General features: G+C 40.0%; 2 protein-coding genes across 3 annotated transcripts; both read right to left on the bottom strand.

Moving 5' to 3' along the window:
* Positions 1 to 10,900: 10,900 nt before the first annotated feature.
* LOC110922658 (putative pentatricopeptide repeat-containing protein At5g08490) lies at positions 10,901 to 17,010 on the bottom strand. 2 transcript variants are annotated; one of them, XM_022166907.2, is made up of 4 exons: positions 14,137 to 17,010; positions 13,430 to 13,666; positions 12,951 to 13,014; positions 10,901 to 11,886 (listed from the first exon to the last, which is right to left on the bottom strand). In XM_022166907.2, exon 1 carries the CDS (start codon positions 16,836 to 16,838, stop codon positions 14,322 to 14,324), a length of 2,517 nt encoding a protein of 838 aa, XP_022022599.1. In that variant the 5' UTR covers positions 16,839 to 17,010; the 3' UTR covers positions 10,901 to 11,886; positions 12,951 to 13,014; positions 13,430 to 13,666; positions 14,137 to 14,321. The 2 variants fall into 2 exon arrangements, with proteins under 2 accessions (XP_022022599.1, XP_022022600.1); XM_022166908.2 differs by having other exon boundaries at positions 13,430 to 13,657.
* On the bottom strand, positions 11,067 to 13,549 carry LOC110925189. The gene is made up of 3 exons (XM_022169157.1): positions 13,492 to 13,549; positions 11,804 to 11,886; positions 11,067 to 11,693 (listed from the first exon to the last, which is right to left on the bottom strand). The coding sequence occupies exons 1-3, from the start codon at positions 13,547 to 13,549 to the stop codon at positions 11,067 to 11,069; spliced, it is 768 nt and encodes a 255-aa protein (XP_022024849.1).
* Positions 17,011 to 17,191: the final 181 nt, after the last annotated feature.

Genomic DNA, 17,191 nt, shown 5'->3' with positions numbered 1-17,191 from the left:
CATGATCCTTTACAAGGACAGCACTTACAGCATTCCCTGATACTGCGAGGTATAGGGACAGTGGTTCGCCATTCTCAGGCTTCATCAATAGAGGTGCAGTTGAAAGATAATGCTTCAAATCCTGCAGGGCTGCTTCATGCTTCTCTCCCCATTCGAACTTCTTGTTTTTCTTCAGGATATCATAAAATTCCTTGCATTTCTCGGAGGATCTTGAGATAAATCTGTTTAGCGCTGCTACTCGTCCTGTCAGCCTTTGAACATCCTTCATGTTAGAAGGTGATTTGATATCTAGAATGGCTTTGATCTATTCCGGGCTCGCTTCTATCCCCCTTTTGGTCACCATATATCCTAGAAACTTTCCTGCCCCCATTCCGAAATGGCACTTAGCAGGATTTAGTTTCATGTTATACTGATCCAGGATATCAAACGCTCCCTTAATATACTGGAGGTGATCCTCAGCCTTTTTTTATTTTACCACCATATCATCGATGCATACCTCCATGGTGTCCCCCAGTTTGTCTTTGAACATCATGTTTACCAATCTCTGGTATGTTGCACCTGCATTTTTCAAACCGAAAGGCATAGCAGTATAACAATAAATACCTGTTGGTGTCATGAAGGCAGTATCCTCCTGGTCCGAAGGCTCCATTTGAATCTGCTGAAATCCTGAGGATGCATCCAAGAAGGTTAACATCTCATGCCCGGCAGTAGCATCTACCATATCCTCATGCTTCCATGCAAATGTTGACATCCTGCACTTCAAAAAGTTAGTTAACTGTTCTTCAATATCCTGAGGGATATTAGTTCCTACGAGCATCGAGATATCAGGATTATCCTGATCCATGATAATTTTCTTCATATCCTACTCTGAAGCTTCCACGATATCCTAGGCCCGCATCTTTAATTACTATGCTGCATTAGGCTTGGTTGAGGATTTCATTGAGGATGAATAACATTCTTTTGCCTCCTGTTGATCACTTTCCACCTTGACAACCCCCCAAGGAGTAGGGATCTTAATACACTGATGATAGGTTAATAGGACGACCTTCATGTCATGGATCCATGGCCTGCGCAGTATGATGTTATAGCAGGATAGGGAATCCATCACACAGAAACGTTATATCGAGTTGACCCCTTCAACATATACTGGTAACTTTATCTCTCCTACGGTATTCCTAGCTTCTCTACTAAAACCGACGAGCACAGTAGACTTCGAAGTAATGTCCACCGGTGATACATTCATCCTCATTAATGTTTCCAGCTGAATTATATTGATAGAGCTACCGTTGTCCACCAATATCCTGCGTACAAAATGGTTAGCAACATACAATGTTATTACGAGAGCATCATGGTGAGGATCCTGCACAGTATCCCTGTTATCAGCTGTGAGGGTCGTCATCGTGGTCGGTCTTTCCCCTCTTTCGGCTTTAGCTTCCTTTGCATGTCTCTTGGCCGCAGAATATGAAGTCCCGCAAATGTCGGATCCACCTGAAATAAAGTTAATTATCTTGGCATCCGCAGGAGGTGATGCTGCTCATTCAGGATCCTTCTCAGTATCCTGACCCTTGTTTTTCTTTCTTCCCAGGAGATCCTTCAGATAACCTTTTCTCGGGAGATAGCTTATTTCCTTCCTCAGAGCAATGCAATCCTCTGTAATATGTCCAAAATCTTCATGGAAGGCACACCATTTGGACTTATCCTTCCAATCAGCCTTTTGTTGATTCCTCCGAGGCCACCTGGCTTTGTCTCCTAAACCCTGCATAGCGTACATTACTTCAGGTATATTAACAGAAAAACAATATTCAGATAACTCAGGATACTCCTCAGGATCCTCGTCTTCAACAGCATTCACTTTCTTGTTATCATTTCTACCATACGGCTTAGAGCGGTATGGTTTGTACGAGGATTCTGACTTCTTGTTAGTTGATTCATATGTTGAGGATGCATTCATCCTCTCTTGCATTTTCTTATCATCTTCTAGCCTGATATATCTCAAAGCCCTATTCCGAGCTTCATCTAAGTTCCTGCAAGGATTCATCACAAGATCTTGATAAAATTGGGAATCTTTTTGCAGTCCCATCTTGAATGCTTGTACTTCCGTGGCAACATCAAGGTTCGGGATATCCAGGGATTCTCTACTAAATTTGTTAACATAGTCCCACAGGGATTCTTGAGGTCCCTGTGTTATCCTGTAAAGATCACTTGTTAGTTTCTCAAAGCTCCTGCTACAAGAAAATTAACTGATAAACAAATTAACTAAATGAGAAAATGATGTAATTGAATAAGGTGGAACATTTAAAAGCCATTTTAAGGCCGATCCTGTTAAAGTTGAACCGAAGCCTTTGCATAAGCATGCTTCCTTAAGTTCTGGTAAGATTGAATTTGTTTCCATCCTTTCCCTATACTGGGCAATATGCTCCTCAGGATCTGTCATCCCATCATACAACTTTATGCTGGGAGTCTGGAATTTTTTTGGAATTTCAGCATCACAAATTGGATGAGCAAATCGGGATATCCTGTGACTATCCTGGGATACTTTCGGTATAGGCTGCACTACTCCAGGAACACTTGATATCATATCTTTCAACTTTTGAAGCTCTCTGGTTATCGCTGATGTCACACCTGTATCCTGCAATGATCCACGATTATTAGTAACAAGGATACTGGTGTTAACAGACAAGTTACTATTTTGGCGATTCTAGCCATATCCTGGAGCGTATCCTGGAGCATATCCTGGATCCCTCACAGTCGACATTCTAGCCGTTAAGGGTATCTCCGGAATATCGCTCTGAGAACGACTCGGTATGATATTGCCCTGATTATCCTCAGTATATACTGCTGAACTAAAGTTCAAAGCTCTGGGTTGTAGCGGAGTGACGATATCTTCGGTGGATCTGCTTGAACCAGCTTTTAAGAGTTGTATCTCTCTTAACAGCATTTGGTTTGTTTCCTGTTGTTGCCTCATTTGTTCCTGCACACTTCCAAACAAGGTTAGAATTTCATCATTTGAAGCTAAAATCAGAGCAGATCCCTGAATATTCTGGGTAGGGATAATATCCTGAGGTTGTGAAGAAGATTGCATCCTTGGAGGAGATGGTGGAAGCACCGGACCAGTAGTAGCAGAAGTCATAGCAGACACAGTAGAAGAGCTCATGCTTGATCTTGAGGCCATTGCAGATAATGTGGCAAAAAGTTTTGAAAACAGAAAACCGATTAATGATTTCACAAAGATTTTTAGTAATGATAGCACCACTTGCCCCACGGTGGGCGCCAAATTGTTTTGGTCAAAAATTACCAAAGCAATTAAGTGCTCAAATTAGTTAAGTGAGGTAGTGTGCTAAAAAGTGTGTTGAAAATATGTTGGTTAAGTTGTTTAGAAAAACAGTATTCAGGATACGGCTCAGGATATAGAGCTGTATCTGTGATCAAACAATGAGCAGAAAAGTAAAGGTTGACACGTGATGTACGAGGAAAGCCCTTGATCAATCTAGATCGCCGGCATAAAACCTCGGGAGCTGACAATCGCAGCTGCCTTGTTCTTCTTATTGCTTCGAACTTCAGGATACAGTGCAGGATATGATACGGATCAACTAAGTGTTACAATGAGATTTGAGTACAAGTGTTCGTGTGTAATGATTGCTAGAGACTAGAGAGCAAAGTGTGTGAAAGAGTGTATGTGAAAAGTTGTGTCTACCTATGATCCGATCGCCCCTTTATATAGTTACAAAAAACAAACTAACTCTCCTATTATTCCGGGATGATGGGAATATTCCATTCTGAACGTTGGGGGACTCTTTCTACTTGTTTTCCACGTGCTTATTGACTACAAAACCGGGTCTTTAGCTTATATAACCGTTACAATGTCAATAACATTGACCAACATCCGATATTCTCGCGGAATATGCCTTTCTGACCGTCACAAGACCCATTCTTCCACCATCAACGTCCATTTTTCAACCACCTTGAGCGAATCTTCAGGTAGATCAAGTCTTTAAACGTTGGTACCTTGCAACCAATGTTTTACAAGCCAATCGTTAGTAATAGTCAGGATACTGCCTCAGGATATTACCAATATCCTGGCCCGGTATCCTGATACGATATCCTGATCCGGTATCCTGATCTGGTATCCTGATCATATACAACTAATAAAAAATCAAGATACGAAATCAGGATATGGGCTCAGAATTTCACCCATAACAGAGTTCCATTGGCATATCCCAAAAAGAACCCCACTTCACCAACTTCCCCCATTTTAGGAGTATCTTTGGTGCGTTTGATAACACACTTAATCCCAAAAGGTTGAAAACCAGATAGGTTCGGTTTCCTGTTTTCAAGCAATTCATAACACGTTTTATCTTCTCTTTTCACAGTAAGTACATGATTTAACACATAACATGCAGTGTTTACCGCCTCGGCCCATAAGAAAATTGGCAATTTTGATTCAGAAAGCATAGTGCGGGCCGCCTCAATCAGGGTACGATTCTTCCGTTCTGCAACTCCGTTTTGTTGAGGAACATATGGAGCGCTGAACTGATGAATTATTCCCATTTCCCAACATAACTCATCCATATAATGATTTTTAAACTTAGTGCCGTTGTCACTTCGGATTTTCTTAATAGGAAGTGAATAATTTTTCTCAAGTTGTTTGAATAAGTCTCTTAAAATACTAGCAGTTTGATCCTTTGTTTTTAAGAAAAATACCCATGAGTAACGTGAGAATTCGTCAGTGACAACCAAGCAATAAGACATCCCACCAATGCTAGCAACATGGATCGGGCAGAAAAGATCCATGTGAAGCAATTCAAGTGGTTTTTGGATCGAGTTAACTGTTTTCGGTTTATGAGGCTTTCGTTTGATTTTTCCTTTTTCACATGATTCACATTTGTTGTGCATATTGAAACTACGTAAAGGAACCCCCAACACTAAGTTGTTTTTCACTAAGTGATTCATTTTTCGCAGATGCACGTCGCCCATTCTCCTATGCCATAGATACGATTGATCTTCAGTCGCCTTTGAAAGTAGACAAGTCACTGGAGCAGACGAGTTGACCAATGGGCACATGTCCATTACATATGTGTTATTCACCCTTGGAGCCCTCATAACGATCCAATCTTCAGGAACAACAAATCCCGGACGCAAGACGAAGCAAGCTTTATCAGTGAACAGCATCGTGTACTTGTTATCACAGATTTGAGAAACCGACATCAAGTTATGCTTCAATTCTTCAACGTAGTTCACTTTATGCAGCGTGATTTTTCCATTTGACACAGAGCCTTCACCGGTGATGTATCCACCCTTTTCACCGGCAAAGTTCACATAACCACCACGAATTTGTTTAAAATTGTTCAATAACTCTTTATTTCCTGTCATGTGTCTGGAACAGCCACTATCGATATACCAAATATAGATAGCCCTCTTCAGCTGCTCCTACACTCCCCAACAAAAAAATTTAGTTAGAGTGTGGGACCCAAGCCATGATGGTCTTGGGTCGTCCCGATTCGTCAACATAAGAAAACTCTTTGAAATAACCATCATCGCCTCTATGTCCACCACTTCCATTTCGGAAATTGTTGGAATGAGTCCCCGCAAATTGTGGATTATACGGAGTTGACGATCTATTGGTATAACCAGAGTTTCCATACCCTCGGCTTCCAGAGTTTTGGTAACTGTAATTTTGATTCCTGGGTGGCTCAAAATTCCTACCAAATCTAGGAGAATCTTCGTGTCTTGAGAATGATCGTGGATGATTATCCGAATGCGGTCTTTGATTTGGAAATCGGGGGGGGGGGGGGGGGGTGACGCATTTCGGTCATTCACGAATCTGTTCTGTGCATGAGGTCTAACATAGTTGTTGTTCGAACCTCCAGAGCGTTGGTCATTCTCAACTACTTGGAAGGTAACATGATTTTGTCGCCTGTGAGGGGTTTTCTCACGAGTATCATGTCTTTGAGATGTATTTTCCGATCTGTCCCCACGGTGAATAACAACGGGTTTCTCCTCTTGATCCTGATTTTGTTGTGATTTAACATTTGGTTTGACAACTGGTTTTACTTCTTGTTTACTTTGTTTTTCTCAACCTTCTGATTTTTACCATTTTTCTTTTCAACATTAACTGCTTCATTTTATGGCTTTTCAACAAAAGGTTTCTTTTGATCAGGATCAACAAGAGATTTACCCTTGTCATCTGGACAGTCTGCTGCTAAGTGTCCTTTCCCACGACACTTATAGCATTTGCGAATTTTTGCAGCATTCTTTGGACGTTCTTCATGATTGGTCGAAGATGATGAGGCGTTGGTGGAAATTTTTCAAAATTTGGTTCACAAACTGAGAGTTGGAACCTGTTTCGATCTTTACTTCTTCTTTGACAAAATCTTCCCCTTTAACAAACTCAGTTTTAGGGATATTTTTCAAAGCCTTTTTAGTTTTCCCACGTGACTTTGGTTTTGACTTCACATTTTGAACTTGATTAAACATTTCCAAAATCTTATTGCTTATCAAACTTTCAATGTTTTCAAGGTTTACCTCATTTTTCTTTGAAACTCCACTCATCTTCAACTGATCTGAGTCAGTAACTTCATCTGGCTCAGATTCTGACTCACTTTGCGGTTCAACCGTCAGAGGGGTCTTTCGCACAAAATTTGCCAATTCAGGATCAATGCTTGGCATCGATGTATAGTTATGGTTTACCGGTGGAGGCACCTTACTATATCCAATGCCAAACATTTCTTCCTCAGATTCTTTGAGACGTTGGCTGTTAATACAGAAATTCATCACTTCGGATGAATCCCCAAACTTCTCAATCTTTCGTTGCAAATCTAAAATCAGATTATCTTTTTCCAAAATGATTTTGTTCTTTTCCAAAACACAATTTTGATTCATTTCAAGTTCAGATTTTAATTCCTGATTTTTAAGATTTCCCTGAGCCACAAGTCTCTCAACTTCAGAGATATCATTTTTCAGCGCTTTTATCTTAATTCAGTGTTCTTTATCCGAATTAGACAAAACAGCAATGAGTTCTCTGGATTTTTCTAAATCTGCAATTAAGTTTGTGTTATGAAGTGCATATCTATCAATCTTAGTGACAAACTCAACACAACTAGCACATCGCTTATCTACAGAAGATGATTTTACCTCAATGCCAGCCATGATGCACAAGCCTCGTTTTCAACGGAGTTTTCTTCCAACCTTTTAGCTTCTGCATCCGCAAATTGCTGCATTTCAGCTGTGGAGATATTGAATTCAAAGCGTTCTCCCTTTTCTCCATCTTCTGTCTTGTTAGACTTCTCAACAGACTCAACATTTGAGGGATCTTCATTTTCAGCAACATTCCCCGAATCCAACTCTTCCCCAAAAACCTCAGCTATAACCGCAAGCTCCTCAATGCTAGTCTTTTCGACAACCTCTTCATACACTTCTTCGTTCACAATTTCAGCTATAAATGCTTGTGACACAATAGCTCCTGAGATGTCTTCCAAAGCACAACCCCAGTCATAAGGCTCAGTCACACTCTGTAGAGGTTGAGCCACCATAGCATTGTTTGTCGAAGGTGTAAGATTTTCAGACCCACTCGAACGAGCACTCGAGTTAGAGGTAGCAGCTGATGCATTGTTGTGAGGTCTTGAATTATTTCCTCGAGAGTTATTGTCTCTATCAGATCTTTCCATTTTCGGCTTTCAACAATCACGTGCGAAATGCCCGTAGATACCGCAGTTGTAACATTTTACCTTTGACATGTCGACTCCCATTCGAGTCTTTGTCTGACCTCCTATGAACTTCCTACCCGTCTTCAACAGAAACTTCTTCGCTCTACGGACTAACAGTGCCATATTGAGTTGTAGATCAAGTTCTTCCATTTCGTCTTGATCTATCTGATCAAAGTCCTCATCGAGACTTGACGGTTCAACGAGCTTCCCAAGACAAAAGTTCTCGTAGGCAGTCATGAATGACGCCAACAGACTCATGTTTTCTTCAATCAACTTCAAACAGCTTGCGTCTATCTTAGGAATGTTCAAGATTGTTCCTTGAGATTTCTGAGCTCCACTAGAAGAGTACATCCCTTGATTGGAATTGGTTGTTCACCTGAACTGTCATTGTTGCTTATAAAGGCGTGTTCACTTGCAGGACCTTCATTCTCCAAATACAAGGCAACACCAACTCCACTATTACTACCCTTATCCGTTGGTTTCGAAGCCTTATATAACTGAGGATCTTGGATCTTCTCAAAATCAGATGCTTGATCTTCCATATTCCAAGCATAACCCCTCAGTTTTTGGACAGCTTCTTCTAATGAGAGCTCCTCATAGAGAACACCCTCTGTAATCAAAGCAGTGTACATATTCCATTCTCTGGAAAGACAATTCAAAAACTTCTCAACCTTCTCAAATTCGGTGTAGATACCCTCTTGACTTCTATCAAGTTCGCTCAACAGATGATAAAATCGGTTCACTGTGTCATCAAATGATTCATTTCTTAAAGCCTTGAACACAACAAATTGAGTCTTCAAACGTTCGAGACGTCGCTTCTTGTACATTTCATTTCCTTCATATCGCTGGATCATACTATCCCACAATTCCTTTGAGCTACTTCTCTTACGGAACGTATGAAGTATAGGTTGTGTCATAGCCATCGTTATCATTGACATAGCCTTACGGAACGTATGAAGTATAGGTTGTGTCATAGCCATCGTTATCATTGACATAGCTTTCTCTTCACAGTCATAAAATTTCTTCTGGTCGTCAGTGAGTGCCAAATACGTATCAATTGTTAACGTACGTACTGGAGTAGCTCCACATCCTTTAACGATACACAACCAAATTTTGATGTCTTTTGCTCGTACATATCTTTCGCAACGCTCCTTCCACTCAGGAAAATCAAGCTCGTTTATCAACAAAGGAGGTTTGTCGTTACTTCCTACCTCAGCATTGTGCTTGAGGTTTTGCACCATTGCAGTCAGATTGGTGTTTGCCATTTCAGAAACAACAGTAGGTTTCCAAGTAAGAACTGTGTTACTGAAAAGATTTTCTAAGTCCAAACTCTGGGAGAAAACACGGAGTGAAATGTCTGAGCTTTAATCAGAGTGTGAAACCCGGATCACAAAAACCTGAAATAAAACACAAACAAAAAAACTCAGACACTACACTGTTAGGAATTTAAACTCAGACCACCTAATAAAAGAAGAAAAATTCGGACACCCTAACAAAAGAAAAACTCGGACTTCCTAATGAAACACAAAGTTCGGACTGGGTTTAAACTTCGGACTCCCTAAGAACTATGAAGCTCAGACTCTAATAACAAGTGAAAAGTCGGACTCTAAGAAGACATAAAGTTCGGACAAGAATAAAAGTAAAAAGTCGGACTCTAATAATAGATAAAAGTTAAAAATCAGACTCTAATACTAATAACTAAAGGTTGAAATTCGGACCTATAAAACTCAGATCAAAGAAAACTCGGACTAGTTCGGACTAAACAAAAAAATTCGGACATAAAAGAGATCTAAAAAACTCGGACCTAAATAAACTAGGGTAAAATTCGGACTTAACTAAAGAGGAAAAAAAATCGGACCTAAATAAACTAGGGTAAAATTCGGACAATATGAGAAGTTTAAAAATCGGACAAGAGTTAGAGATTTGAAACTCAGAACAAGTAAGAGTTTCTCAAAACTCAGATCTAGTAACCAATCTCCGGACTATCTCCCTAATGTGACTTCACACTGGTTCAACAATACCCCGGAAACACAAACACAGAATTTAAACCACGGACAAATCTCCCAAAGATCAAACTCAGGAATCTTTTTCAACCTTCAACACTGTATGAACAAGAACCAAAACCCCTGTAAAAACCCAGATGAAGAACAACACTAAAAATCACCAAACTACTCAAAATCCATCATCAAATCACTAGAGATGAATGAAGAATCATGAATAAAACACAGAAACTCACTAAACACTCACTAAACCCTATCAAAGTTTGAACTTTTTCTCACAAAAACCTTCAAACTAAGAAACACCTACAGTAGTATGAGCACACTGCTCTGATACCACTTGTAAGGCCTCCTAATCCAAGATCTCACTCAACTAAAGCCACCAACAGGTGTGCGGAATCCACCTGATGATTAACCACTGCAGATGAAACACTAGAATACAAAGATTTGTGAGAGAAATCAAGAATACACTGAGTATTCTTGATGAGGAAGATGAATGACGTCACTCACACAAAGTAGCCGCCAGACAAAACACACACAATGATTAGGGTTAGGTGCACAGAATGTCACACAGAATCGCCTCCTTGTCTATTCCACATTAAGGTATAAATACAAGGCAAACCCCGGACTTTCAAGACAAACTAGAAAGCCCGAACAAACAAACTACACAAAGCAAAACTCTGACTTTTGTCCGAAACAAAACTCAGACAAAAGTCTATCCTAAAACTTGGACAAAATGTCCAAGGATAAAGCTAGGACTATCTTTCAATATATGTACAATAAAGACCCTACAAAATGGGAGACATGCACTTATCACCTAAAGTGCATTAACACCTACCAACTGGTAGTTTACATCAAGCAGAGAACAAAATTATGTCAGACGGTATGTAATTACTCATTAACATTCACAAAATGCCTTCAACAGAAGAAATTGAGAGTTTTACAAGCTAAAGATGGTAATTTAAAAGACTTGGTAGAAAAGAAAAAAAAAAAAAAAAGAAGAAGAAGAAGCAGCAGCTTGGGGCGATCAAGAGCATGATACCAAGCATCCCACGAAGGGCTGGGGGGGGGGGGTGTGTGTTTAAGTGTCACCCGGCGTCCCAAGTGGCTCCCAAGCCCTCCCTCCCGATGGATACCGGAAGGCCACATTACATATGATGTTTCTCATATAAAACATTTTTAGTGACCTAATGAACGTAATTAAATCATCCAAAAATTTGTTGTCGTATATATGTAAGATAAATTTTTTTTGACTAGCTAAAGAAGACTTTCATTTCACCCAAATAAAACAACCAGCCTTTAGCAAGCTGCTAAAAGGCCCAAGAACAGAAAGCAAAAAAGAACAAAAAACAACAGTTGAGCAAAATTAAAACCGCTGAAGCTGTTCCAATCTTCCAGGCTGATCAATGTCCGTACGTTTTCGTCTTCTATTCATCCACCAAAAAGTGCCAGTCTTTATTTCTTCCACTACCATACTCACTGAATTGTTTTTCCCGTTGAAGAGCTTATTGTTCCTATGCATCCATATACACCACACGGTCATAAGACAGATTGCATACATAATCTGTTCCTTTTTCTTGTCTACATCAAGGCTGCAGCAGTGGGAGAGAATTTGACTAAGGGAATCGAACGACGCCGGGATGGGTATTTTGCACCAGACAAAAACTTGCCACCAAACTGCTCGTGCGAAGACGCAGGAGGCAAGTAAATGACTGACCGTTTCGTCCGCTACACCACAGGCTCCACATCGCGTATCCCCTAAATGAACTCCCCTCTCCGCCAATGCTACTGCCGTCGGAATAGTTTCATTCACAGCCCGCCAAACAAAAAGATTCACCTTCGGGACAGCGATTTTACTCCATTTGAACTGTTGAATCTGGGTGCTCGGCTGCATCATCTCTTCCAAATCAACCCTGATTTGTCTGACCGAAAAATCCACAATCTGCCCGCCACTCTTCCATCTCCATTCGCCGTCGTGCTCCCCTGAGGTATCCTGAACCAAGTGGTCATTCAGGTCTAAACCAGCGCTGCAAAAGTCGCTGTTCACCTTAGCTATACTTTTCCATAAGCCAGTACTAGTTAATCTGACCGGAATGACGTTACCGCCCCTTCCCCCTCCATGTAAGGCTTCGATAACCTTGCCCCATAGTTGACATTATCAACCTCTGATTCACTTGGGCTTGCATCTGACAAATAACAAAAATATAAGATTACAAGAAGAAAGGCAGCTGTCTCTTTTGTGTCACTTTAAACTTAAAATAATGTTCACTGAATTAGCAACTGATATTATGCACAAAACCAAATCAAATATCGTTATTTAATCGGATCCTATGTTTCAAGGATAATCATTAGTGTTCTGATTGGGTCCATAAAGTTTTGTAATGGGTCACCTCTAATAAATAAATCATTTGATGTGTCATTCATAGTTAAGTTTAACTACCTAGAGTTGCATCTTTCTGAGTACATGGTCCAAGATAGGACTTCGTGGAAGCGTAGAATTAGGGCTAAGGACTTCTAGAGGATATTGCAGTAAGGTTTTAGGTATATTTCAGGGACGTGGGTTTTTCTTATTCTTTAAGGGACTTTGCCGGTGATTGCCTTCTTGTGTTTATGCCCAAATGATGTTGTATGCTATTATACACGATTTACATTATATTGTGCCTCTCTGATCACTTTCTTGGTATGGGTGACTTCTTATTTCTATATACTTTAACTTGGTGTGTTGGTATGTTGTTCGTTTTCGAGCCGATGGTCTCTCTGGAAGCAGCCTCTCTATCCCGATGGAAAGAGGCAAGGTCTGTCTACATCACACCCTCCCCAGACCCTATAAGTAGCTTTGCTATTTATGGTATTTACTGGGTATGGTTGTTGTTCATGTAACCAAATTTATCAAAACTTTTTGAACATGAGATCCTGTATTCAAACGTAAGGATGATCTAATTCCACCTTATTAACAGTTATGAAACGAAATCAACATCTGACAGTTAGTGACCATTCACGTACAACAAATCACGAATCACCAATAGAGTATTTAACATTGGCATGAATAGCAAACAGATGAAATACAAAATCCTGACACTAAAGAACTAAAATATTCTAAAAGGATGCAGGCCTGTATCAGCAGACAAAAAAGCTATAATTTCACAAATGAAAATATGTACAAATGAAGATGCTTGTGATAGACCCGATTTGTATGTTTGAAACAGTAAAGAAAGAGAATATTTTAGACTTCTAGTCAATGATCATATACCTTAATACATGTGCGATAGTTTCATCATCTAGAGAAAAATCAAGTGCTTTTGTCAAGTCCAACACTGCATTATAATGATTTATATATTTCATCAGTTTGATAGATATAATAACAAGTTAGATAACATAACTTTATAACCACAACAATTTAAAGATTACTCACTTCAAGAGCTTAACCATTTCTCGCATCAGTTGCCATTACATGAATAGTTCCCACTGTATACAGTGGCGAAGTATAGAAGGGCGGGGAGGGGCGCCCAACCCCCCGAACTTTTCGCTCAGTAGTGTTATATATGTAGTTTTCGTATATATAAAATTTTGGTATATACGTTTTCGACCCCCCCCCCCCCGGTCATTCGGGTCAAGCTTCGCCACTGCATATATACATAAAAACTATCACAATGTGATAGGAAAATGTTTGTTTCCTGCCAAAGTAATGGTTTGTATATAGGACCTTCAAAAACATTAACATTAAGCTACCTTCTGCTTCAGCATATGGGCTACATTTAACTGATAATTTATTTTTGCCTCTGCGCGATTACACATAGAAGCTAGCTCCTCAGGGGTTGCATTTGTCATCTTCTCACCAACTTCAGCCATCTCATCTGGCTGCGTATGCTTCTACTGTTCTACAACACGCTTCAAGTCTTCAGGTCTCGTATTTTTCATGCTATATGACGCCATTTTTATCAGCTCGGAATTAGACATCTGCAGTTACTATAACATGAAATAGATTTCAAGAAAAATGAAATCATATTACGAAATCCATACAAAAACAATATCAATTATGTTGGATATCAAGAACATTTAATTACGAATTAATCATGCATCAAGAACAAGACCATGACCATGGGATCAAATTGGATAAATTTGGTCTGTCAACGAAAGTCAATGCAGACCTTTTTAGATTATAGTATCGATCAGCATATCCGTGCAATTTTGCGCCTACTTATAGTATATGAAACGGCACGAACAAGGTCGTTATACCCATTCGTTTGTGGAACCAGAAAACTGTCATTAACCGCCAATTAACGGCCTTTTACTTTTGTCAAGTTTGACTTTCATTTTCTGCCTTGTGACCAATATCTAATCAATATACATAATCAAATAATCTAAGTCTAGATTACATTTTAATAAATTAAAGAACAAAATCAAATCCAATAGATAAAAATTAACATAGAACAAACCTGTGTAAATCAGAAAGCAGAGAAAGACACAACACCGAGAAAAGCGCGTAATCCTTGACCTGAGAAGTACCGTTTGAATCTTCGATAAAGTTACTGAATTGATCCGTTGCGTGGTAAAACACAATCCAGGTCGACCCGTCTGACCTCTAAATGGGTCAATATTGCCACCACTAGAACCAACTTATTCAGAACTGAAATTGATCCTTAACTTGTTTATCTAAGTTACACAACGCATTAACAATATTAATTCTCAACGGATGAGACGTATCACCAGCTATAAACACATTTTTCCTCCCGTCAACTTCAATCCAACTACAACCAGCCGCCTTTTTCAAATTCTCCATCTTCATCAACCGCCTTATTTCCAACACTTCTTCCCATTTGTCTTTAGCAGCATATATATTCGACATCACTACATAATCCCCCATATTATTCGCCCCCATTTTCAATAAGCGATCCGCAACCACACTTCCCATTTCCACATCATGATAATTCTTACACGCACCCAACAACGGGCCCCACACGTTCGCAGTCGGTTCAACCGGCATACTAGTAATAAACCTATACGCATCGTTAATTCGACCGTTGCGTGCAAGAAGATCCACCACGCAAGCGTATTGCTCCATCGTTGGTTTAATCCTATGAACATCATTTAAAGAGTTGAAAATCTTTAAACCTTCGCGTACTAACCCTGTATGGCTACAAGCAGATAGTATAGACGTTATTATCACATGATCGGGTTTTCCGCCGTTTTCAACCATTTTATAATAAACGCGAAGAGCTTCTTCACCCATTCCGTGAACCGCATACCCTCCGACCATAGACGTATACATAACCAGGTCTTTGACCCGAGTTGACTCGAAGAGCTTACATGCGGAGTTTACGTTTCCACATTTTGAATACGCATCCAAAAACGCTCCGTTTAATTGAACATCTTGAAAACAAGATCTAACCGCATACCCGTGACACTGTTTCACCATCTGAATCGACGCCATTTGATTGGCAACCGGAAGAATACCCATAATAGTCATCGAATCTGGTTTCATTCCATGATTCCGCAAATCGAGAAACAGATCAACGGCTTGATGAAAATAACCGTTTTCCGCATAGGCTCGAACCATTAAATTCCAAGTGGTTAGATCTCTTTCAATCATGTTTTTGAATATAATCTCAGCATCATCGTGAAACCCGCTGTTTACATATCCGGATATTAACGAATTACACGTCACAACATTCCTATTTCCAGATAAGCTCTCGAATATTTTTGATGCGTACTCGATTTTACCGCATCTGGCATACGCATCAATCAGCACGTTACCAAGAGTAGGTTCTCTACTTGCAAAAAGAAGATTAGATCTTAGTGAATAACCATGAGCTTCTTTAATCATACGCGTTTTAGAAGCATCGGCCCCGAGTTGAACTACGCTTACGATAGTTATGGAGTCGGGTTTTACGCCTTCTTTAAACATAATATGTAGCTGCTGAATAAAATCTTTTACAAGCCGACCGTCAGCAAGTGCATCAAGTATTGAGTTCCATGATATCAGGTCCTTTTTATGTATTAATGAGAAAGATCGAAAAGCGGATATCAGATCACCGCATTTTGAGTAAAAGTTTATTAGGGAATTTCCGACCGATGTAACGTCACATAAGCTAGGATGATGGATAATATAGCTATGAATTTGCTTACCCGCGTGCAAGTTTTGTAAATTTGCACAAGCTGAGAGAACGGTTAGGATGGTGACGGAATCGGGTTTGGTTAAATTCAGAGAATTGAACTCTTGAAACAATTTTAATCCTTTCAACCATTCGCGATTTGTGGTATAACAGGCAAGCATTGAATTCCAAGAAACTAAATCTCTTGAATTCATTCTTCTGAACAACAATTCCGCTTCTTTCATTCGTCCGGTTTTTGAGTAGAAACCCACAAGAGAGTTCACAACCGAAATGTCAGAAAAGAGTTCTTCCCTGCGCATTGCATAACAATGAATCTGTTTCCCGAACCGGTACATACGATCACCTTCAACCGAAGCGCAAACAGGCAGAATATTCGCGATTGTAGCATAATTAGGCTGTATACCTTCCTTTACCATGCGTTTAAACACCCGAAATGCTTCAAAAACCAACCCGTTCTCCATCAACCCAGCAACCATAGCATTCCAAGACACAACATCTCTCTCAGACATTTCATCAAACACCTTACATGCATCACCCGAAACACACCCCAACTTCAAATACATCGAAACCAGAGCATTCCCAACAAGCGTTTGTGACTCCAAACCCGCCTTTATCACACCCGCATGAACACTCTTCCCTAACATCAACCCCTTCAACCGTACACAAACCGGTAAAACAATAGCAACCGTAACCGAACTAGCCTGTTGCCCCAAGTTCAACCCATTGTACAATTTAATAACCTCTGTGTCATTAACCCGAGTAGCCGCTAAACCAGATAATATAATGTTCCATGTGACAGCATCAGGATGGGTTATTTGAGTAAAAAGATTATGGCAATCATCAAGAAGGTTACATTTTGCATACATGTTCAGCAGTGCTTTGGAGATTAATAGACAAGAGTGTAGACCTAACTTGATTGCAGTGCTGTGAAGACTTTTTCCGAGCTTGACGTTGGAGTTTGCTGCACAGGATTTAAGATTGGCGGCGAAAGTTTGGTATTCAGGTGTTTTATACGGTCCATTCATGGTGCAATTTTTAAGCTTCAATTATATTGATAATTTGTAGTATTTTGACATACCATTTATTCATCTCTGGCCGATGGTTAACTGTATATTCATCTTTGAACAGAATTTAAAAGATGATTCTCCGAACAGCCGCAGTCATGGCGATTATGTTATGGGTCGGTTATTGGTGATGTTTTGGGCCCCCAAAACTTGGCAAAGAATAAGGTGATGGCCAATGGGCACCTTATTGGGCCCCCAATTTAATTTAAGAAAAACTTTGTGGCTCTCAGTTTGGTGGATTAGGTAATGCAAAGGTGTCAGGTTTTCGGGGGAACGCCCAAGCCAAAACTTGTGGTAGTACAACGTCTGTAAAG

This window comes from Helianthus annuus, chromosome 17 (genome assembly GCF_002127325.2).
Source record: "Helianthus annuus cultivar XRQ/B chromosome 17, HanXRQr2.0-SUNRISE, whole genome shotgun sequence".
Classification (NCBI taxonomy): Eukaryota; Viridiplantae; Streptophyta; class Magnoliopsida; order Asterales; family Asteraceae; genus Helianthus; species Helianthus annuus.
This window is presented reverse-complemented; position numbering and strand designations above follow the sequence as displayed.